The following is a 24,026-nucleotide window of genomic DNA, read 5'->3' on the forward strand; positions in this document are numbered from 1 at the left end:
ATTGATTTATTTCTCTACTGTGGAATTACTGTTGACAATTGACAGTAACAGATGAAAAATTCATAAGATTTTGTACACTGTTGTTGCTGTTAGGTGCCATCAGGCACCAAAGATGGCCCAGTTCTGCACCATCTTCACAAATGTTCCTATGCTTGAGTCCACTAGTGCAGCCATGGTGTCAGTCCATTTCCTTGAGAGCCTTCCTCTTTTTCACTGCTCTTAACTTTACCTAGCATGTCTTCCTGGGACTGGGTGTCTCATGACAACATATCCTGAGTATGTAAGGTGAATAAGGCGTCCTCTGGCTATACTTCTAAGACAGATTTGCCTGTCTTTTTACAAGTCCATGATATTTTCAACATTGTTCTCTAGCGCTACAACTCAAATGTATTGATTCTTCGTCGGTGTTCTATATTCATTACCCAACTTTGAAGTGCATGTGAGGCAGTTAAAAATGCCGTGATTTGGGTCTTGCACTCTTGAGTGCTCAAAGTTAACATCCTTGTTTTTCAGTACTCTAAAGAGATCTGCATTTACTAAATGCAACATCTTTTGATCTCTTGACTGCTGCTTCCATGAGCATTGATTGTGGATCCAAGAAAGACTAAATCTTTGATAACTTCAACCTTTTCTCCATTTACCATGATGGTACACATGAGTACAATTGTGAGGATTTGGTGTTGTTTACATTGAGTTGAAATCCATACTGAAGGCTATATCAGCAAGTCTTCACCAGTAAGTGCTTCACGTCCTCACTTTCAGCAAGCTAGCTGTGTCATCTGCCTATTGTGGGTGGTTAATAGCCCTCCTTCAATCCGGATGTCATAGAAGCTTGTCTTCATATAAGCCAGCTTTTGATGATTTGCTCAGCATACAAATTAAGTATGAAAAGAGGATACAACCCTTTCTCACACTTCTGAATCTAAGCTATGCAGTATTCCTTGGCACAGTACCACTGGGTAATTTTTTACTTAGTAAAAATAAGAAAATTGACAACATCTTTATAAATAACTTCTTATAATTGGCTCTTGAGGTTTCAGTTCTGCTATTTTGTGAAAAAAAAAAAGGTTTGGGTGTTCTCTAATTGCCGAGTTCTACAGTCGAGATAAATAGTGAGTATGGTTCCTTTACCATTTCCCTCTTGGAACCTCTGCTAACAGATGGGAGGAAGTGGTGACCACATAAAACTGAACAATCTGATAAAAATGCGACTGCTGGTTGGGGACTTTCAGAGTCTTTCTAGAGTGCAGAGCAGTATTTTTATTTACCTATAAATTTCTCACAATTTGTCCCAAAAGTAGAACTCAGAAATAGATATGTATCTTTGTTTTTACTTTTTATACATTGACAACACATTTTTTAGAAATCAGTTTTATTTAGAGTTCACAGTTTTGTAACTGTTAGATGATAGTTCTCACTGACAGATTCTGTGCACTACAAAACACTGCTGACTGCTGCCTCGTCCTGTTGCATCCCCCAATGGTTATGTTGGAGCTCATTTTTTCAGTCATGTCAGTCCATCCCATCAAGGCTCTTCCTCTTAGTCTGTCACCCTTTACAAAGCATGATGTACTTTTTCCCAAGGACTGATCTCTCCTGATAGCATGTCTAAAGTACGAGGCAGTCTCAGCATCCTTGGTTCAAGGAGCATTCTGGCCGTACTTGTAAGACAGGTTTGTTTTATTTTGGAATTAGTACAAATGTAGACCAAATATATTGTTATCTTATGTTCTTGAGGAAACATCTCTTGACCTATGTTTTTTCTCATTATAGTCATAAATTCATCATGATTGCAAATCCTAAGTATGGGTTCAACGATTATTTTCACAGATTGAAAAAGTTGGGAATTTGAGGTCATAGGATTCATAGTAATCAGCAAGTAATTGTGTTCATTTTCTTCTCATATCCTGGCTAGTCTCTATAACTGGAATTATTTTTTAGTTTTCTGTAACCATTCAAGTCAAGAAGTAGAACGTTAACTACATCTCAGCAGTTCCCAAGATGTCCCTTCCAAATCACAAGCAAACGCTCTGTCGTGTCTTTTGTTTTAACTATGTTCTTGTTTTATGTTTTACCACCTGTGAGTGTAAATTAGGCATTAAAGTTTACTTTTGACCTTTTAGAAATTAATACTGTATGCATTCTTTTGTGACCCTCGTCATTCAGGATTATCATTTAATTCACCCATGGTACTTAAGACTGTACTTGGTTACCATTGCTTTATGAGGTGGCTTCAAAAAGCTTCTGGACAGATTTCATTGTCTTTACTCCATTTTCCCATAAAATTTTTGAAGCCTCATAATTTACCCTATAATATATAATTTGCATTCAATTTTTAGTTTGAGGCAATTAGTTTCACAGTGAATAGTGTATATATTTCCTAGTGTATATGTAGAGAATTTTTTTAGGTATATATTTAGGAGTGAAATTGCTATATCATACAAGATTCACTATTTGATTCACTGCCATTGAGTGGTTTCCACTTCATAGCAATTCTATAGGGTGGCAAACCATTACACTACTAGGGTTCCTACCTGCTTTTAGTGTGTATGTGAGGTGTTTGGGTTTTTGGGGTTGTTTTTTTTCCTAAGCAATCCTGTTTCACATCTTGGACAACATTTTCATTTTTGTCAATCAGATAAAGGAACAATTGAGATATTACTTGGTATCTAGAATTAAAAGCTCACTTTTTCATAAGTTACATTGGTCGAATGGGCTTTCTTTCAGATAAAGGAACAATTGAGATATTACTTGGTATCTAGAATTAAAAGCTCACTTTTTCATAAGTTACATTGGTCGAATGGGCTTTCTTTTTGACAAATTGTCTTGGTATATGTTGCCCATTTTTCTATTGACTTTCCTTACTGATTTATAAAAATATATATATCCTGCCCTTTGTTGGATAAAACCGCTCACTGTCTGACTCATTGTGACCCACTGTAGAGTTTTTGAGACTAAATCTCCAGGAGACATCCTTATCTTTCTTGGAGTGGCTGGTGAATTTGAACCCTTGATCTTACAATTAGCATAATGCCTCACCTATAACGTTACCAGGGATCCTTTATACATATAAAGAACACCATGAGAGGAAAATCAGACCACAGTGGGACAGGATATTTGCAGTTTTGTCTTTATGAATATTAAAGTCTAAACAGGACAAAACACCTCTAGATGGATGGGGATCATTAGTATGAGGTCATCATAAGTGTCCAAGGGTTTGCTGATAATACAAAAGGTGGATGGTCAAGGAAAATTGTCACAAATGCATGGTTGGCAACTCTATGATTCTCTGTGGATTTTATTATAATCCTTGGGTCATACAGGCTGATACGTTCCTTACACGCAGATTTGGGTGATACCTGATTTACATGGCTGCTTGTTTTAGGAAAAGTCTTGAGGCTCCCCCAAAGCTATTCTTTCTGATAGGTAGCCACTATCTAATTTTCACTGCACACAACATGGTGTTGTTTTGATAGTTTATTGTGCTGAATATGACAAATTCAAGAGTAATGACATGGTGTGGTAGTTACATAATTTCCATGTCAATTTGATGAAGTCAGTCTGATGGTACCTCCTGGTGGGTGCGTCTTCACAAAGAGGATCCTCCCCCCACCTCCCTTCTCTGCTTCACCTTCCTGTTGGCCAGTCAGGATGCTGAGACCTGCTGGAGCCCTGTAGATGCATTGGATCCACAAGCCTAGCCTGTTAGCTTTCTGCATTTTGCTTCATTTCATGAGGGTGCGTGAGCCTGAAGAGGACCTATGGACTAGTATTGGACTTAAGTACATGATCTGGGCTGGGAGTTTTGCTTGATATATAATTCTTGATGTAAAGCATTCTCATGTGAGTGTGTCTGGATTGTACCACTAGTTACTGAACATGTACATAATATGCAAGTAAAATTTTGCTGTAGATCATGGATTATAAACAGCTGCCAGATTCGACACCAGAGATAGCCTTGTTAATTACAGGTGGGCCTTAACTTAAAGTGGAAACTACCAGAAAGATCTTGTGTTTGTGCCAAAGCTTTCAACTGTGTAGATGTAAGAAACTATGGATAATATTATAAATAGGCATTCCAGAACCTTTCACTGTGCTCATGTACATTCTGTGTGTGGATTACGAGATAGGTGGTAGAACAGAACAAGAGAATAAATTCATAGTTTAATACCTGGAAAGGTATGCATCAGGATTGTATTCTTTCCTTATTCAGTTTGCATGCTGAGAAAATAATTGAAAAAGAAACAAATCCAGGTACATTCATATGTATATAAGAGGCAGCAGCATATCAAAGAGCAATTGTATATTGAGAAAATATCCCAGCCCATTCCAGATCAAGGTCAAAGTCCAATAAATACCAGTCCATGAAACCTGACTCATGTAGCCACTTGTAATGTTGCCAAATGCAGGAAGATCACAGGCCAGTGGCTGAAAAGTCTTGACCCAGTGGCGATGGAAGCATCTCTACTCTGGCATGGGTCTGGTCTGCATATGGTTTGTCAACAGGACGATAGAGGGAGAGGAAGTTCCCAGGATCCTCATGAGGGCATGCCGCCCGCAAGGAGGCATCATTAGGCTGTCACCTGATTGACAGGCTATGCTCCAACCCTAGATTTATCATGTTGGCATGAAATTATGTAAGTACTGCAGCTGGACTATATGAACAATGCTACATCAGGGTTTGAGAAAAGCGTATTAACTATTAACCTGAAAGGTGCAGATGATACAATCAGAAAAAAGAAAAAGACTCCAGGATGTAGATTGATATAATAACTGCAATCAGGCTTATAAGAACAATTTCAAGGAAGACAGAGCAGGCAATGTGTCATTCTGTTGTATATAGAGTTACTAAGTTGGACCCAACTCTGGCCCTTCAAAATAGTAATAATGTGTGTAGAAAATATTCATGAGATTTTAATTCAGATCTAGTTAGAGTCATGGAACCAGTAATTTTGTGGAGTTGACTAGATGCTGACTAGTCATCTAGTAGATTACTTCGAACCATGCTCCAACGGCTATCCTTACGAATGAGGTAGTTATGTTAAGTAGCCTTTTGAAATAAGGTGGTTGTATAGCCGTTTGACATCCTTACAGATTAATCTTTATTAAAGCAGGTACTAGTTGATTTTGAGATAGCAAAAAGATAATATTGGGGAAATGAAATCATAGGTTTACAAAGTTTTATTTCCAATTATAGAAATATAGCATTGGGTAATAGGAAAGAAGACTTCAATGTGTTCAAACTTCTATCTAGAATATTAGAATGGTTCTTATCTGATCAGTTGGTAAAACAATTTTAATACATGTAGTGATCTTTTTTTACAATTAGAATTCTGATGTATTAAAGACACTTAAGGAAATTGTGTTACGGAATTATATTTAATGGAAGCCTGGGAAATTAAAACTCCATTTTAAAAGGGCCTCATGTTTTCAATTTTTATATGTATACCAGTTTCCTGTATTCTGTAATTTTCCAGTAAATTGTATTCATTCTGAAAAGACTGGGAAATTATATGATACAACGCTTAATTCTTGTGTCTAAGCAAGTGACTTGGAAATTACAATCAAGAGGATACAAGCAATTTTCTTTAAAAGCAAAAATTTAAAAATACAATCATTCTTCACTTCATATCTGAATGTTTCTTCAATCTCTCTCTCTTCCCATTTATCTTGGAATCTTGGCCTAGAAATTTTGGATAGGAAAACTTAATTAAATTATGAATACCATTAAGCAAGTTATTTCTTAATTTTCTTTTTAGGTTTATTTTCATTTCTGTGCTTGAAATAATATAGATATTTAATAAATGTTCCAAACCAGAAAAAATAATTAAAAGCAAGTACCCTGCCATCAAGTCAATTCTGATGCATAGTCACCCTATATAAAGTTTCCATGACAATCTTTACTGGAGTGTAGGCAGCCTCATCTATTTCCAAAACAGTGGCTGGTGGATTTGAACTGCCGACCTTTAACAATCCAGTGCTTAGCCCACAGTATCACCAAGGATCTTTTAATAAAATTTTAACGAAATAATAATATTGAATTGCTTTTTATTCTATCATGGACCTCTAATTCAATTCCCAATAAATTTTTCTGTATAGATTTTTTCTCTCTAGCTTATATCTGTTACCCACCCTACCCTTTTTTTGAAGTAGCATATATTTTCAAAATACTTATTTTCTGACCATCAACCATTTTGGTTCTCTCTCTCGCCTTCTAGTTTTGGAAATTGGAGTGCAGACTTGGGGTTAATAAAAGGTCAGAGAAAATACCATTTTATTGTAGAAAAGATTCCTTGTAAATGCCTTTATTCAGTTCCCTAGTTCTCAACCTTCCTAATGCCGTGACCCTTTAATATAGTACCTCATGTCGTGGTGATACCCCCCCCCCAACCACAAAAAATTTTTCGTTGCTAATTCATAACTAGTTTTGCTACTGTTATGAATTGGGTGGCATCTGTGAAAGGGTCCTTCTCCCCAGGGGGTCGTGGCCCACAGGTTCAGAACTGCTGCCTTATGTGTTTTAAAACTTCCATTTCTTAACAGATATAATGTTAGGCTGTTTTTGCTGGAGAAGCAAATCCAAGACACATGTATATAAAAATCATTTATATCAAAGAAGAAATTTGCATCATGAGAGTGGCTTGAACAGCTGCCAAGATGGCAGCTAATAACCCTGAGTCAGGTGCTAGGCCAAAGGCCCTTCCAATTCACATGGTTGCCAGATGCAGGAAGCAGAAATGAAAGGCCTGGTGGCAGCGGGCAACAGACGGCAGCAGGTAGCAGTAAGGTAAAGCTGGACTATAAATGGAGGTGGGCTGCAGGTGGCAGTACCCCGCAGATAGGCGGTGCTGGACTGTAGGCAGGCACAAGTGGTTTGCAGCAGACCCGTGCAACGGAGAGGCGAGACTGGGCAGCGACATGTGGCGGCCTCACCAAGCAAAAAGAGAAGACCCCTTGCAGCATTTACTTATATCAAGTATGCCAAATCCTCCAGGCAGCAGCATCAGGCTGTGAACTGGCGCGAGCCTTGCAGGGACTGAGAAGGGAGACCCGCTGCCAAACTGCAACATCAAGCGAAGTTGACAATGACTTATCACAGGCTCCCACATGCCCATGTATGCCCAAACCCGTTTTGCAGTTTACACTAAATAATTCCCATGACCTGATCTAACACATTCACAAGGAATCAGTTGCAGCATTGCCCAATGGAATAAGATTAGGGTAGAATGCAACACCCTTACTTGGGTCACAGTCCTGATGCAATTAATTGCCTCGGAAATATGCCCTTCAATATAAGAGTATGCTGTGGGAAAGCTTACTTTTTGCTGGGCACAAACCTTGCATCTGGCTCATTCATCTCCAGTTCTTTACCTTCAAGCCAACAGCCTACTGTACTGCTTACCTGTCCTAGGAGTCTTAAGAGGCCTTCCCTCTGACCTGACAACCTTGGATCTGCAGTCACCAGCCTTATGCCTTTGTGCTAATATTCTAATCAGCAGCCGCATTAGCCCCATGAGTCTGGAGAAGCCTCTAGCCTAAGATCTGACCCATGGACTTAGAACCTGCCCAGTCTTGAACTTGCCCACTTCTACAACTATGTGAGCTATTTTCTTGATAAAATTTTCTATGTATAGACCTACCTATACATGTATACATTTAGACTTATATGGATATGCACATATAAATTTAGACGTGTAGCATATATGTGATTGATATATATGTAATTTTGCTTCTCTAGAGAACCCAGACTAAAACACTTAGCTATGACTCCAAACTCCTGAAACAATTCTAAGGTTCCTCTGTTTCCTTAAAAAGCATTGTTTCTCAAAATGGACTTTAACCTTTATTTTTAGCTTTTCTTGAGGGTTTTATTGCCACTGTCATTTGCTCTTCCTGTTTATGCATCCACCATCTAAATGCTTTTGAAAGAAAACGCGTCATTCTTCAGTAGATAGTTCAATTATTTGAAGTCTCTCCTTGAGCTCTTCCAATTCCATGTTTCCCCCTAATCTTTATTTTGTAACAAAGAAATCTGCAGTGTTTGAGTGATTTGTTTCCAATCACAAAGCACACTTAACCAGTTCAGTCACAGAGCAGTAGTTACCTGGTTGCCATCTTTCAGAAAGCAATGTTTCTTGTCTAAGTGCCCCATTTGGGGGGCATTTTTATTCTCCAATTAATGTTTGTTCTGCTCACTCTGACCTTGAGACTAACTCCAAGTCAAGGAGTTGCTCTTTGGCAGTGGCAGCATGAAGACCTAGCCAGAAGAACTATGAAAAGGGAAACCCTATACGCTGAGAAAAATAGGGGGGACTGGGAATTCTATGCTCCCCACTACCCTATAGTTCTAGGAAGTGTAGCCAATTGTAGTTCAAAAGGAACTTGAACTTTAAACTTATTTAATTAGTAAAATTTAACTCATTAGTAAAATTTTCCAAACAGGTGGCAACCAAATAAGATTGTTTCTCTTATAATCTGTCAGAACAAAGGCTTGTTTAGGTAACTATGAAATACAGACCAATTGGGAGTATTATATTAAATATGTGTAGGGCTTGTCAAACGACTGCAGCAGATACTGCTTCGGATGATGGAGAAGAGAGACTACCACAAAGAACGTGCCTCGCTCTGCCAATGACTGCAGTACAAACAGCCAGTTTCAAGCTCGCATAGCCTGTTTAAGACTGTGCTGGGGTTAATGTCTTGCTGTCTCCATTTTTATTAATTTTCATTTGAGCAAGTCTGTTTTGAAAGAAATGCAACTAGAATGTCCCTTAGAAGCAAAAATGGGAAGGCCTCATCTCATATGTTGGATGAAAGATGGTGAAAGCAGAGGGTCAGCAAAAGAAAGAGGACTTTCAGTAAGATGGATTGATACAGTTCCAGCGGCAATGAGTGAGGACGGCACTGGGTCGGGCATTCTTCTCGTGTTATCCACTGGGTCGCTGTGTATCGAAGCTGATTCAACCATATCGCCTTCTTGAAATACTGATCAAAAAGCTCAGAAATTCCATAGGTGATCCTTACTAATATTTGTATCTGTAGTTCCTCACCACCCACTCCTTATCTTGCCATCTGACTTCTCCCTTTATTTTGAGTAAAACTCTCAAGTTACCTACTGCTGAATGACTCCTCCCCACATTCTCCCCTTAATGTTCATCTAACTGACTTTGACTGGAGCGTTTAATATAACTGATAGATCGCTCCTTCAAATTCCTTGTTTGATGTCCATGTCTCTGCATGAGTTTGGTTTTCTCATCCCTGAGCTTGTGTATTAAAGGCAAGTAGAATGATGGAATAAAATTTTTGTTGACAGTATACCTCGGCTAGAATGAGTTTATACTCTATAACTCAGGCTACATTGATATTCCCTTGGTTTTCTAAGTCAACACCAAAATGATTTCAAAACAGATCAGTTAAAATCTAAACCGCAGTTCCTTCCCGGCTATTATTATTAATAGGCAGAGGTTTTTTTAATTGTTTTACTGAGTACAGCAATAAAATGAACATACCAAGGTTTTCATCAGCTGAATATATAAATGGTCTTAAATTTCCTTGAGTTTCCTTCACAAAATAATCAATGACACTGCAAAGGTTTGGAAGTGTCACCTGTATAAGAGAAAGAGAGGACAGATTAACTGAATGACAATGTATTCTGAATTATGTCCCACTGAGAAGTATAAATTGCAGCCTTATACTTAGGAATTTGATCTTGCTGGGAAACAGGTTTCTTTTGCTACAGCAAAGAAGTCATATCAGAGTAGAGTGGCTCCTAAACTCAATCCTTCCTAAATGGGATCTAATAAAGGGAGGTACAGACAAAGGCAACAGAGGCACCAGGCAAGTTCCATGGGACAATGGAGACAAAGAAGGGACTCAGAAAATAAATTTTGTTCTTCAAAGTCACGCTCGTACAGTATGTTTCATTCCAGTAGCACTCGATAACTAAAGCACCATGGTTTTACCCACCTAGGATGGGCACATTTTTGTGTTAATTTTACATAAAGGAGAACTGGTGGCACAGAGTTAAGTTCTTGGCAGCTAACTGAACTCTCAGTGTTTCAAACCAACCAACCACTTCTTTAGGAAAAAAACCCACTTGATTATTACCCAAACGGGGCAGCTATATTCTCCCCCGTGGAGTGATTGTGAGGGAGGATTCACTTGGCACAATGATAAAGTTGTGCATTTATATATTTTGTATGTGTATATTTTGTATATATAGGGAGGTATGCAAAACAGTATTTTTACTAAGGTTCCAATACATATATGCATGGGCCTATCCCAAACAAAATGTGTTTAAATACGTCTCTGCTGTCTGTGGATGGCTGCATACAAATTCATCCATTAGTACACTTGTCTTAGTCTCATTGTGGTACCTTCCCAAAAAAGTTTCAATAAAAACAGTTACTTCTTAGGGAATCTACTGGATAGTCAATTCAAGCAGAGAGGTCAGCTCAGATTATGGTGTTTTGGGAGTTCCAAAAGGGTAATCTTGGTAGATTTTCTCAAAGGATGCCGGATGAGCAGAGAGGCTTCGGGAGAAAATTGGAAACTGCATTGGTAAGAAACAGGCCAGGAACGCTACACTGAGGCATTTTTTTCTGTCATGACAATGCATCACATTATTCATGGGTCACGAGGGATGTCATGAAATTCATTAGGAAACCTTACCCATCAACCCTACTTTCCTCACCTCACCCCTTCAGCTCTTTCTGTTCCTAAAACTCAAATATCATTGAAAAGGAACATGCTCTGAGTCCCTTTAGGACACCCATACTCCCATTTTGACACAATGCAAACTGAAAGTACATAATTCTTAGAGGAAAATGGAAACGCCTTCAGAAGTCTATAGACCTAAATGGAAGATGTGTCGACGAGTCCTTCACTCGGCATTTTGAAATTTTAATGTAATAAGTGTTATAATAATTTTAAAGCAATACTTTTTTTTACTTAACCTCATATGTATCTAAACTTTAGAGCTGCTATTTTGACTCCATTGAGATAGTTCATAAAAGAGTATAATGCTGAAGGCAAATGCAGTCAACAGATTTTTGACAAAGGTGAAATACAAGAGGGTACCCTAAAAAAGTAGAAAAAAGCTACACTGGTGGAGCTTTCATAGTACACACCCCCCCACCACCACCACCCTTCCCCCCCCCCCCCCCAACAGCGAGCACCAAGCAGCTTGGTTGGAAAGGTTCTCTCTGGTCACAGTAAATTTTTTTGTAAAAATAGTTTTGCTAGAGCTTCATTTTGGGGGGGGGGGGGAGAGAGAGAGAGAGAGAGAGAGTGTGTGTGTGTGTGGGGGGGGGGGGGGGAGAGAGAGAGAGAGAGTGTGTGTGTGTGTGTGTGTGTGTGTGTGTGTGTGTGTGTGTGTGTGTGTGTAAGATGGCCAATTTAAGGGAATGGTGTGGGGGTGTGTGTGTGTGTGATGGCCAATTTAAGGGAATGGTGCAGGGGCTGTGTGTGTGTGATGGCCAATTTAAGGGAATGGTGCAGGGTGTGTGTGTGTGTGTGTGTGTGTGTGTGTGTGTGTGTGTGTGTGTGTGTGTGTGATGGCCAATTTAAGAGAATGGTGCAGGGGTGTGTGTGTGTGTGTGTGAGAGAGAGAGAGAGAGAGAGAGATGGCCAATTTAAGGGAATAGTGCAGCTGTGAACTTTTGTTTCCTGCTAAGGAAAAACGCCACAGAAACTTGTGATGTTGAACACAGATTATAAGGAAAGTGCTGTGGGGTGGCAGGGGAGGGGGGATGTGAACCAAGTGTATGAATGGTTTTCTCACTTCAAAAAGGTGAATTGTTGGTTGAGTGATTAAAAACCTCATTCTGGATGTCTGTCAACTTCCTGAACAGGTGAAAATGTCCATTCATAGTGCATTTGGAGTTCATTCCACCAGATCGAATTGTCAATCAAGCTTTCTATAAAGGTTCTGAAAAGATGCATAACTGTGTGACCAAAAAAAGGCCTGAATTGTGGCAGATGGTGGACTGGTTTTGCCACCATGACAAGTGCACCTGCTCATGCAGCCATCTCAGTGTGCCAATTTTTGACAAATGACAGCATGTCTCTCTTGCCCCATGCACCTTACTCACCTGATCTTTCTCTATGTGATTTCCACGAGCGCAGAGGGACATGAAAGGACAGCGATTTCATTGTGTAGAAGAAGTGAAGGAAAAAAGGAGGTGCTGTCAGCTATTCCAAACATATGAGTTTGAAAAATGTTTCCAAGAATGGAATCACAGATTTGACAAATATTTTGTGTGTAATGGAAAGTACTTTGAAGGTGACAAGGTGGTTTTGTAAAAAAATTAAATACATAGCTTTGGAGAAAAAAAATCATCTGTGTTTTTTGGGGTACCCACTTGTATATGTGCTTATACTTGTGTATGCTATTGGTTCTATTTCTCTGGAGTACCTGAAGTAATGCACTGTAAAAATATTTCATTAACCCCTTTCTAACCAAATATAGTTTCTGGTTGAAGAAATACTCCATTCCTGTTGGATCCAGTAACAAACCAATAATGAGGTAGCCTGCTCTCTGCCCAGGTGAGGAATTATAATATAACTCAAGCTAGCCCAGGAAATGCTCCCATCCTGGAATTGGAATTTTATGTAGAGGAATAAGTAAAGGTTACAATTTCTTTTCAGATACTTTTTAGTAACAAGTAACTGCTCGCTGTTCTTGAAGGTTTTCTAGTCTTGTAATCATTTTGTGTGCTCCCTATATTCTTATAATAAGTTAACTTTTGCTTGTTAGCTATAGTTGGTTTCTTCTTCTTGACATCAAAGAACCCTTAAAACTAGCGACTGTGAGCATTTTAATACCACATTGAAAGAGAATGCCTTCCTTGGATACGGGTAACTGAATGTGTCACCATCCCCTGTTTTTCTACATGTGAAGTCAGGTTTAACCTGACTATCCAGAGTAACCTGGATGAAGGAATACAATTCACAAAAAGACCTTGATTGTGCTGTGGTATTGGAGACGATGAAAGGTTAAAGGCTATTTCAGGCTGTAGGCCTTCCTTAAACTATGGGTTCTGTATTATAACAACATGTAAATGAGCTCCTGTTCACCAGATGCAGCGGTACCCTCATCCCTGACCATTGCCTCTCTTAATTACCTGCATTATACTTTCATAATAGTTTTCTGTCTCCTTTTGAATGCTTGAAAAGGCTTACTCAACCATGGTTATGACATATGAATAGCTGGAAGGCATTTATGACAAGGTGTAAACGGCATGTAGGTAACAGTTGTCTTGCTGTTGGCAGAGGTCACTACTGCATTCTAGGAGTTATCGTCAAAACATAAACTTAACTATACTGTCCCTTCATCCACCTGGTCAAAGAAATGGGTTTATAGAAGCAGAGAAACGAGCAGTTTGATTTTAGAGAAATATACATATTTACAAGGCCCATCAGTTCCATTGAAATGTTATCAAAAACATTTCCTGGCTGCCTTTCCCCCATTACCGTAGTCTAGGAACACAAAGCTATATTACACTTTTTCAGTACCCTAGTTTCAAGCCACATCACTCCATGGCTAAGATCAGTGAAAATAACAGTTCTCCCACCTGGATAGTAGGCATATCAATATCAATTTCAGGATGATGACAAAGATTAAACTAGATAATATATGTATGTAAAGTACTTCAGTGGAGTCAAACACTAGTATCCAATGGTTATATTTTTTACTCCATGATTATCAGCTAAAGTAGGAGAGGGGTTACAGATAAACCTGCTTTCTTCACTGATTGTTGTTATTAAAAGGGGATTAAAAATAATTTTTAAAATAAATAAAAGGGAATTTCTGGAGTCAAACACTAGTATCCAATGGTTATATTTTTTACTCCATGATTATCAGCTAAAGTAGGAGAGGGGTTACAGATAAACCTGCTTTCTTCACTGATTGTTGTTATTAAAAGGGGATTAAAAATAATTTTTAAAATAAATAAAAGGGAATTTCTGAACTTTTGCTTATCTTGGATATTAGAGAACTAGGCATTCAAAGAATTTTCCCCATAAAACTAAGCACATTCAAATGTTTCTTATTCCAAACAAAAAGCAAACTCACTACCATTGATTCAATTCCAACTTGTAGTGCCGTTATAAGATGGGGTAGAAATGCCCCCTGGGCTCTTTCAAGGCTGTAACTGTTTACAGGAGTAGAAAGCCTCAGCTTTCTCCCAAGAGTGGCAGGTGTTTTCGAACTGCTGACCTTGTGGTTACTAGGCCAATACATAACCACTATGTAGCCAGGGCTCCTTAAATGTTCGTAACTGGAGGATGTAAAACATTTAACAAACATTTTTTTCTCAACCCATACATGATTTTTATTTTTGAAACTTCATTGTTGAGAATATACAGTGAAATGTACTTCAACAAGTTCTATATGTGCAATCTAGTAAAATTGATTAAATTCTTTGAGTTATACAATCATTCACACCCTCTTTTTTAGTTTTTCCTCACTAATTAACAAAGTCTCCACCTTCTAAGGTTACTATCTAATCTTTTGAATTACTGTTGTCATTTTGAGCCCATGCAGATCTTAAAAGTTCATAATACTCAACTCCATTATCAAAATCACAATGAGCTGTATTTTATTCCTAGTAGGAAAACTAGGATGTTTAAAAATTAGTACTACATGTTGATGAAGATACAGGGAGATTGGAACACTTCTCCATTGCTGAGAATGCAAAATGGGACAGCCCTATGCAAGAGTGTGGTGCTTCCACAAAACAAACCAAAAACTCTAAAAATATAACCACCGTTGAACCCAGCAATTTTAGTCCTAGGTGTATATCAAATTATTGAACGCTGAGACTAAAACAGAGATGTATGTACCAATCAATGTTCATCGCAGCTCTTCTCACCTATCATAATGTAAACAGTTCCAGGATGGGATCTTCCCTGGATCTAGCACTTGTGGAAAGATTAGCGTGAAGTTCAACCCTCTACTCGGGTCTCAGCCTGATGATGTCTCCATGGGGGTATGGCCTACTTAATATACATAAATAGACACTGTGGGAAAGCTGCCCCTCCCTCTTCTTGCTGGTCAGAATCCTGGCTCTGTTGAATCTATCATGAGTTCTTTGTACTTGAGCCACTGGCCTGCAGACCCTGGAAGCTATTAACAGCCTACCCTATAGACTTCTGACTTTGAGAACTGTCAGAGTTTAACATCAGAACTGCTAATCTGTCTCTACATCCACCTGTTGTGATTTTCCTACTTTGTCTTCCTGCTCCATCCTCTTGCTTCCTGGTTTCCTCAGCCTTGGCAGCTACCCAAGTCAGGAACAACCTCTGGCTTAGAATCTGACACATGACTTACACCAGACTGGACTTGATTGCTTCTACAACGGTGTGAGCCATGTTCCTGATATAAATTTCTTTCTTTGAATATATGTATGTCACTAGTTTTACTTCTTTACAGAATCCAGCCTAATACAAAGAGGAAGACCTTGAATAAAATGCACTGACATGGTGTCTTCACAGTAGTGACTGGGAGGGTAGCACCGGACGAGGCAGTATTTCATTGTTACACATAGAGTCACTACTAGTTGGAGCTATTCTACAACACAACATGAAATGTGTGCCTTATTGAACTGGATGGTGTCTGACTGCCATTACTGAACATTTTTTTCTCAAAGATGTTATAGAAGAATCATCATCAAAAGTGGGGAAATGCAGAACAGAATTTCAGATTTTCACAGACTACACTTGCTGGAACTATGGAGAATGAATGAACCCCTTAAACAAGTGGTTCTCAACCTGTGGGTCGTGACACCTTTGGGGGAGGTCAAATGACCCTTTCACAGGGATGGCCTGATTCATAACAGTAGCAAACAGTAGTTATGAAGTAGTAACCAAAATAATTTTATGTTTGGAGGTCACCACACATGAGGAACTGTATTAAAGGGTCATGGCATTAGGGAGGTTGAGAACCACTACCTTAAACTATTTCCCTGTATAATATTTAAACCTTAAACCAAATATATTCTCTGACATCAACTTAAAACTGAACATTAGTTTCATTTACTAGTTGAAAAAGGTCTACCTGGAGCCTTATACTCTTTTAAGAATTATCTATTTGAATGATGGCAACAAATGTGCAATGTGTTTGACACATGGTTGGATGTATGGATAGTGATAAGAGTTGTTTGAGCCCCAATAAAATGATTTTTTTAAATGATCTATTTGAGATCAGATTAGAAGGAAATTTAGGGCAAGAAAGATTATGTTAATAGTGAGGAACAACTCGGATATGGAGCATGGGAATGGTTACACAACTCAAAACAATCTAAATTGTACATGTAGGAACTGTTGAAATGGTATAGATTTTGCTGTATGTATCTCAATAACAAAAAATAAAATTTAGGGGGCCAGCCCAAATCCCAACTACTACGTGAACATCTGCCCCTCCCCCCAGAAGAATTTATTTCAAAGGATGTCATTGAATCTCCGGGAGAGGGACATATCTGATCACAGCACACAGGAGCATATGAAGGGGGAGGAGGAGAGAGTGGAGCACATCTTGGCCCACCAGGCCGTGAGAATGATGTTCCCAACTAGAGCAGCCAGTCCACAGAGAGCACCACATGCCCAGCCCCACTATAAGACAAGACACCTGTCACTGACCCATAGCCACAGGAGACAACACCAAAGACAGTGTGGGAATTGTGCCCGATCTGATCCCACCACACCAAGGCAAAGCCACTAAGGGGTGCAACAGAACAGCAAGGGAACAGAGCGGTGAGGTCCCCAGGGAATGCTGAAGGTGGACTTTGGGGCCAGGGCGTGGTACCCCAACAGACTGAACTGGAAAACACTCCTAAAGGCCAACAAACAATCCTTGAACTAACTACAAGCTTTTCTTTCTTGTTGTGTTGTGTTTTCTTTTTTTGTCATTGGTGTGTTGTTATTTTGTTGTATACTGTTGCTTGGTTTTGCTCTGTCTTGTTTTTGTGCATGTTATTATCTCCGCAGGTCTGTCTAAATAAAATAGGCTGGATGAACAATCTGGAGGAGAAAACAATGGGACCAACAGTTCCAGGCGGACATGGGAGAGGGGGAGGAAAGGTAGTGGTGTTAACAAATCCAGGGACAAGGGAACAACAAGTGATCCAAATTGGTGTTGAGAAGGGTGTAAGAGGCCTGGCAGGGAATGACCAAGGGTAATGTAGTAAAGAGGAATTGCTGAAACCCAGGTGGGGATTGAGCATGATAGTGGGACAGAAGGAAAGTCAAAGGAAATAGAGGAAAGAGCTAGGAGGTAACAGGCATTTATAGCGGTCTAGATAATGGCATGTACAAATGCAAATATATTTATACATGAGGATGGGGAAATAGATCTATGTGCATATATTTATAAGTTTAGTATTAAGGTAGCGGAAGGACATTGGGCCTCCACTCAAGTACTCCCTCAATGCAAGAATACTATTAAATTAGCATCCCATGATGCTCACCTTCCCGACACAACCACTGAAGACAAAGCAGGTGAATAAGTAAATGTGGTGAAGAAAGCTGATGGTGCCCGGTTATCCAAAAATGTAACGTTTGGGGTTTTAAAGGCTTGAAGGTAAACAAGCGGCCATCTAGCTCAGAAGCAACGAAGCCCACATGAAAGAAACACACCAGCCTGTGTGATCACGAGGTGCTGAAGGGATCAATTATCAGGCATTAAAGAACAAAATATCATATTATTGTGTCTCACTTCCATGACATGATCGCTGAAGACATGGGTGAATAAGCAAATGTGGTGAAAAAAGCTGATGGTGCCTGGCTATCAAAAGATGTTTGGAGTTTGGAGTCTTAAAGGCTTGAAGATAAACAAGTGGCTATCTAGCTCAGAAACAACAAAGCACACCCGCCTGTATGATCTTGAGGTGTCGAAGGGATCAGGTATCAGGCTTCATCAGAACAAAAAATCATAGTGAATGGGGGGAATGCGGAGTGGAGACCCAAAGCCCAATTGTAGGCCACTGGACATCCCCTTACAGAAGGGTCTCGGAGAGGAGACGAGCTAGTCAGGGTGCGATGTAGCAACGATGAAAAATACAACTTTCCTTTAGTTCCTAAATGCTTCCTTCACCCTCCACTATCATGATCCCAATTCTACTTTGCAAGTCTGGCTAGACCAGAGAATGTACACTGGTACAGATAGGAACCAGAAACACAGGAATCCAGGGCAGATGATCCCTTCAGGATTCGTGGTGTGAGTGGCAATACTGGGAGGGTAGAGAGAGGGTGGGTTGGAAAGGGGGAACCTACTACAAGGATCTACATGTGACCTCCTCCCTGGGGGACGGACAGCAGAAAAGTGGGTGAAGGGAGATGTCAAACAGGGCAATATATGACAGAATAATAATTTATAAATTATCAAGGCTTCATGAGGGAGGGGGCAACAGGGAGGGAGAAGAAATCATGAGGAGCTGATGCCAGGGACTTACGTGGAGAGCAAATGTTTTGAGAATGATGAGGGCAATGAATGTACAAATGTGTTTTACACAATTGATATATGTATGGATTGTGATAAGAGTTGTATGAGCCCCTAATAAAATGATTATAAATAAATAAAATTTCGTAAAAAATATTTTTTCTCCCTGAAGTAATAATAATCATAAAGACTTGATGAGAAAAAAATATAGTTAGAAACATATTCTTTTTTATTCTGCTTCATTTAGTTTTTCCTAAACTTCACTTATCACCCTGAATTTCTGCTCTTTTTTTCAGCAGGACTAGGTTCCTAAGCAACATGTTTGTTTCTCCATCTTTCTTTGGTTTCTCTAAGTTAGGCTTGGCAAGATCAGAAAAAAGTTCATCAACAACAAAGAAATATTTACTTACAGGTTTTTCCAGTTCAATCGTGTAGTTTTTCCCTTTCCTTATGACTTTGTAGTGCTTGATTCTTGGCAGACTAAAAATGAAACAAACAGTTAATCTCCATTTAATTGTACTCTTAGATCAATGCCAAAATGAGTATAAAATATCGTATTTTCCCATGACTGCTATGGTAAAAAAGTTTTGGTGTTTTTTAAATCTGTTTTTTAAACTTTGTTCACTATTTCTGCATGTCAAATCAAAACCAAACTCATAGTGATCAAGTTCATTCTGACTCAGAGGAACCCTAAGGCAGACCTGCCTCTGTGGGTTTCCAAGCTTGTAATTCCTCAGGGGAGTGGAAAGCCTAGTCTTACTCCCATGGAGTGAGAGAATTACTGGTGGTTTCGAACTGCTGAAATTGCAGGTAGCAGCCCAATGTATAACCACTACACCACCATGTATCAATTAAATATTTGTCCTCTATATAAAAGGAGACAGAAACTAATTAGTGTAAAAAAACTATTTTCTACCTAGCTTTATCACCAATCCAATAAAAATTATCTTCTTTTTCATATTAGCTTATATACCACTATGGATATCTGCTACTTTTCCAGGATGACTTAACACAGTGCATACAAATGGTACTCTACAAACAGGGGCAATGAATGATAATAACAACCCTCATCATCATCCTTCACAACAAAGTGGCTAGAGGAAAAGGTGCAACAGTCAAAAGGTCTCATGTAACTTTTGACTAATAAGGCTAAGTTTAGCCAGTTGAAACATTCAAAAAACCAAGATTATTGTTGGATAGAGAATGGTGGAAGCCCCAAGACTCTGGCCTCTAGTTATGCTTTTCGTCTGGAAAAGAACTCACCCTCAGGGCTCAATTTTCAGCCAAATAGAAGACAAGTCTCGATGGGGAACAGTAACACTAGGGAAGTATGCATGCCTTAGACAGTGGTTCTCAACGTTCCTGATGCTGTGACCCTTTCATACAGTTCCTCATGTTGTGGGGACCCCCAGCCATAACATTGTTTTCATGGCTACTTCCTAACTGTAATTTTGCTACTGTTATGAATCGGGCGACCCCTGTGAAAGGGTCCATTCGACCCCCAAAGGGGTCATGACCCGAAGGTTGAGAACCCATGCCTTAGAATAATCAACCTTTGAGATCAAAAGATTGATTTACCCAAGGACAAAGTTCAGAAGGGGTAGGACAGATGGGAACATGGAAACAGGAAACAAAGGGAGAATGTGGGTTAAGTAATGTTACATCGTGGGGATTGCAATATATTGTTATATATATGAATTTTTATTGGAAAGCATATCTGTCCTATAAACCTTCACCCAATTCAAAATAAAAAACTGCATGTGTATAGATATGGATATATACATATAAAACCTTTTGGAGCTCATTTTCCTCTAATGTTCATTTTCTCTTATGTGCTTATGTCACACAGACCAGGGGAAAAGATTAACTTTTGAAGGAGAGAAGCTGGTGGAAAACAAATTCATCATAGTTACTTAGATTCAACTCTTAGATGTTATGCTCTTTCCTAATATTTTGTTTTGTTTTCCTCTTGGAAAAAGGAAAAAGATAGATACAATTTTCTATCTTTTTTCTGATTATGGCCTCAAAAAAGTAGCCTGTTGTAATGAATCATGAATATGATTTATTATAAATTCTTATTCTTAGCCTCAAATAAAACTTTTTTGCAAAGGAATACATTTAACAGTTTTATTTACATATAACTCATGCACTATACAATTAAATTATTTGAATATATTAAAAAGAATTTGGCAATCAGCACAATCAGTTTCAGGACATTTTCTTCATTATTCCCAACTTTCCCCCAATCCCTCCTACCACAATCCTTAGAAATTATTAATTTAGTTACTGTCTCTATAGATTTAACTACCCTGGATTTCCTATAAAGGAAATCATACAACCTCCCTGCAATAAAAACAACAAAAACAAAATAAAGCACAGGAACCCCTCAAGCCAAAAGAGAATAGAAATTAGGGAAAACTCGAGCAAATTAAAAATGCATCAAAAGGGAAAACAAATAATAAGATGTTAAAATGTAACATAACTATATCTGCATTAATTCACTTTCCAAGGCCAATCACAAACTTGGCCAGTGGTCTTGGGAATTCAATGGAGACTTAATCACCATGGAGACTCTGTAAATGGATTTGGGGTTTCCACTGTCATCCACAGCCTTCTGCAAACCAGGTGCTCAGAATTTAAGCTCTAATATTATTCCTTCTCTTGATCTTGGATCTTATTATTTACAATCCTTGGATCACACAGGCTGGCATGCTTCCACCTTGTAGTTAGCTGATTTCTTGCATAGATGCTTGTTTTTAAGACAAGCTTTTAAGAGGCAAGATGCTATTTTTTTCTGGTAGCTGGGTGCCATCTGATTTTTTTCCATCACACTTTGCTGTAGCTCTCCCATCTTCAGTGATCCCTCCATTAAAGTAAGTATTGATCATGACTGCATCGTAAGACCTGCTTGTTCTTAGGGTTGAGGTGCTAGTTAAGTGCATCTTCTTATATATCTTCATATATCTAAGGTGTATATGTATCCTATTCCACTTTTGTGGCAACATTAAATTGGCTTTTTTAGAGATAATAGAAGTAACTTCTATGGAACCTCCAAGAATTAATTTTAAGTATTTTCTGTTGCTTTTCAGCTGATGGCTTTCTAAAATGACTTTGCTACTAATCTGCCACCTGGTTGGAACAATTTCAGGCAAACAAAACCAAACCAGGAAGTTTGTTGTAAGACTCCCTTTGATATCGTATGAATTCATACATGACTGGGTTGATATTTTACACCAAGAGGAGGCACCTGGCAATTTGGCATTGAATGACTTTTGTTTCTTCCAAAGAACTGCCTTCCATCCCATAGCTGAGGTTAGCAGATGGGAGATAATTTTATTTTCAAGTACTGCTTTGTAAACCAAATTGTCCTTTTTAGCTGGTGTTTTACCAAATACATTCATCTCACTTGTATAGCTGTACACTTCTACAGTCTGAGAGAATGAATTGGTCTTGTGGATAACATAGGTGCTTCACAGTAGCCTACACTTATACCAATTAAATTTTTTATTTGAATTTTAGCTCAGACTGTAGTATTTACTGTGAAGATAGCTATTAAAACAGGCATTCTAAGAGATGTGCACTGAGGCCTGCGAGAGCACATGTAATAATCCTTAATTCCAGAAATATCTAGTTAAATCAAACTCTTGTAGTCGCAGTTAAAAGTCTTAACCATTTTCCAGGTACAAATTCTCCCCTGAAACCCAAATAAGCACAAACTGACTCTAGTGTCGAATACTCGAGTTCGATCATTTGCTTTCACTTCTTACTTTCTAAATATGAACTTTGGGGGGCGTCATCAGAGTTTCTTCCGTGCCCCCTAAAAAAACCTACTTTTTGTGACCATTAGCTATACAAAAGCATGAATTTCAATATGAGTTCAAATCAAAAGTGAGTTTACAAAAATTCAGCTGCACAATCTAGATACCAACACCTTTGCTAGATTCATGCTCCTGGGTAGATATAAATGCATACAAATACATAGAAGTAAAAACCACAAAGCAGAAGCTCCACTACTTCAGGCCATTTTACAAGTGATCTGGAAAACAGTCTTTAAAGAGCCCTTCAGTCTTGAGATTTTTTCACGCAGAATTTCATGCATGATTTCATGCACATAGGTCAAATACTTAATATGACTTAGAAATGTAAAACATGAAGAAAACGAAACATTTTTTGTTCTCTCATTTCACTTTCAAGTCGATTGATGGTTTCCTTTAAAGTATCTCATAGGTTAATTTTTTATTCAGTTGTGTCTCCTTTTAAAGTAGAAGTAAGGGAGGGGGAAAAAAAGAGGACCTGATGCAAAGGGCTTAAGTGGAAAGCAAATGCTTTGAGAAGGGGGCAGGGAATGTATGGATGTGCTTTATACAATTGATGTATGTATATGTATGGATTGTGATAAGAGTTGTATGAGTCCCTAATAAAATGTAAAAAAAGAAAAGAAGAGGAAAAATGATTAGGGCAAAAAAAAGTAGAAGTAGAGAAACGTTCTGTACCTTCTGTAACCCTCAATTTTCTAAACTCGGCACAGGACAATATCCTTCACCAGTATACGCTGAGTTCTTCCAAACTCTCTGACTATCATAATAGTCATAACTTCTATCTCTTCGGGGTTTGCCCAGATAATCAATTAAATTCTGAATTCAAAACGGTCTAACTAGATAATCTATTATATTCTATCATATTACTTGAAAATCTAGTGACTTCAAATATTAATCTATGAAAAACAAAGTTATACAGCTATAAAATTAAGTTGAAGCAGACATCAATAGTGTAACAATACTCTCTCTGGGTCAGAATTACCATCTAACATTCCTGTCATCTGTTCCGTGTACATGGCTGGCATACAGGCCATTCTGTCTATGCAGAGCGAATGAAGCCCACTCTGCCGTGGATCATTCCAGACATATACCTGCAGGGTCTTATTTTAATTTTAACCTATAACTTAATGCTTCCTTTTAATTGCATTTTTCATTCTCAATGTCAATGTCCTCATACTTAAAATTATTGCTATTTATGGGGTAGATTGATGGACAGATTTAGTGACTTTCCAAAGTATCTATCTACAGGTCACAGCAATTTCAAAAGCACAAACCATAGCAGGAAGTTTGGTGTCAGAATTAGCTTTAAGAATTGACTTACCACAGGGTAAATTTTACTGAAGTTGCTTAGATATGATATGCAGAGAATAGTAACGTCAAGAATCAGAGTTCTGTGGATGCATTTATATGAAAGGTAATCATTTGTTCGTGGCCTGGGCTCACTCTTCAACATTGCTTAGAAGACAGTTCTTCCCTATTCATATTTTTAGCCTCAACAAAAATGCATAGCAGGTGCTGGTCTATATTTATGTGGTTTTGTCTTCCAACTGATAGCATGCTTTTAACTACTCCATATATTTAAAAAATAAACATACTCTATATCCTGCCGAATAGTGATGGAATAGTTTCCATTGTCACTTCCAGGCCTCAGGATCATATTTCCCAGTGAAGGATTCTTCTCAAGCATCTCAGTTGCTTCTTTCCGGGACACTATATAAAAACATCTATAAAAGAAAAAATAATTAGAATTTTGTATGCTTTTCAACTGATGA

At 38.5% G+C, this 24,026-nt stretch overlaps 1 protein-coding gene across 1 annotated transcript in view; it reads right to left on the reverse strand.

Moving 5' to 3' along the window:
- Positions 1 to 5,621: 5,621 nt before the first annotated feature.
- Positions 5,622 to 24,026, reverse strand: part of STAP1 (signal transducing adaptor family member 1) — a 49,235-nt gene continuing 30,830 nt past the window's right edge. The window contains exons 6-9 of the mRNA XM_075543574.1: positions 23,850 to 23,978; positions 18,847 to 18,916; positions 9,510 to 9,606; positions 5,622 to 5,683 (exon numbers count right to left, since the gene is read on the reverse strand). Coding sequence (XP_075399689.1) covers positions 5,622 to 5,683; positions 9,510 to 9,606; positions 18,847 to 18,916; positions 23,850 to 23,978 — 358 coding nt within the window. The remainder of the gene's footprint in view (positions 5,684 to 9,509; positions 9,607 to 18,846; positions 18,917 to 23,849; positions 23,979 to 24,026) is intronic.

This window comes from Tenrec ecaudatus, chromosome 3, assembly GCF_050624435.1.
Source record: "Tenrec ecaudatus isolate mTenEca1 chromosome 3, mTenEca1.hap1, whole genome shotgun sequence".
NCBI classification, from domain to species: Eukaryota; Metazoa; Chordata; class Mammalia; order Afrosoricida; family Tenrecidae; genus Tenrec; species Tenrec ecaudatus.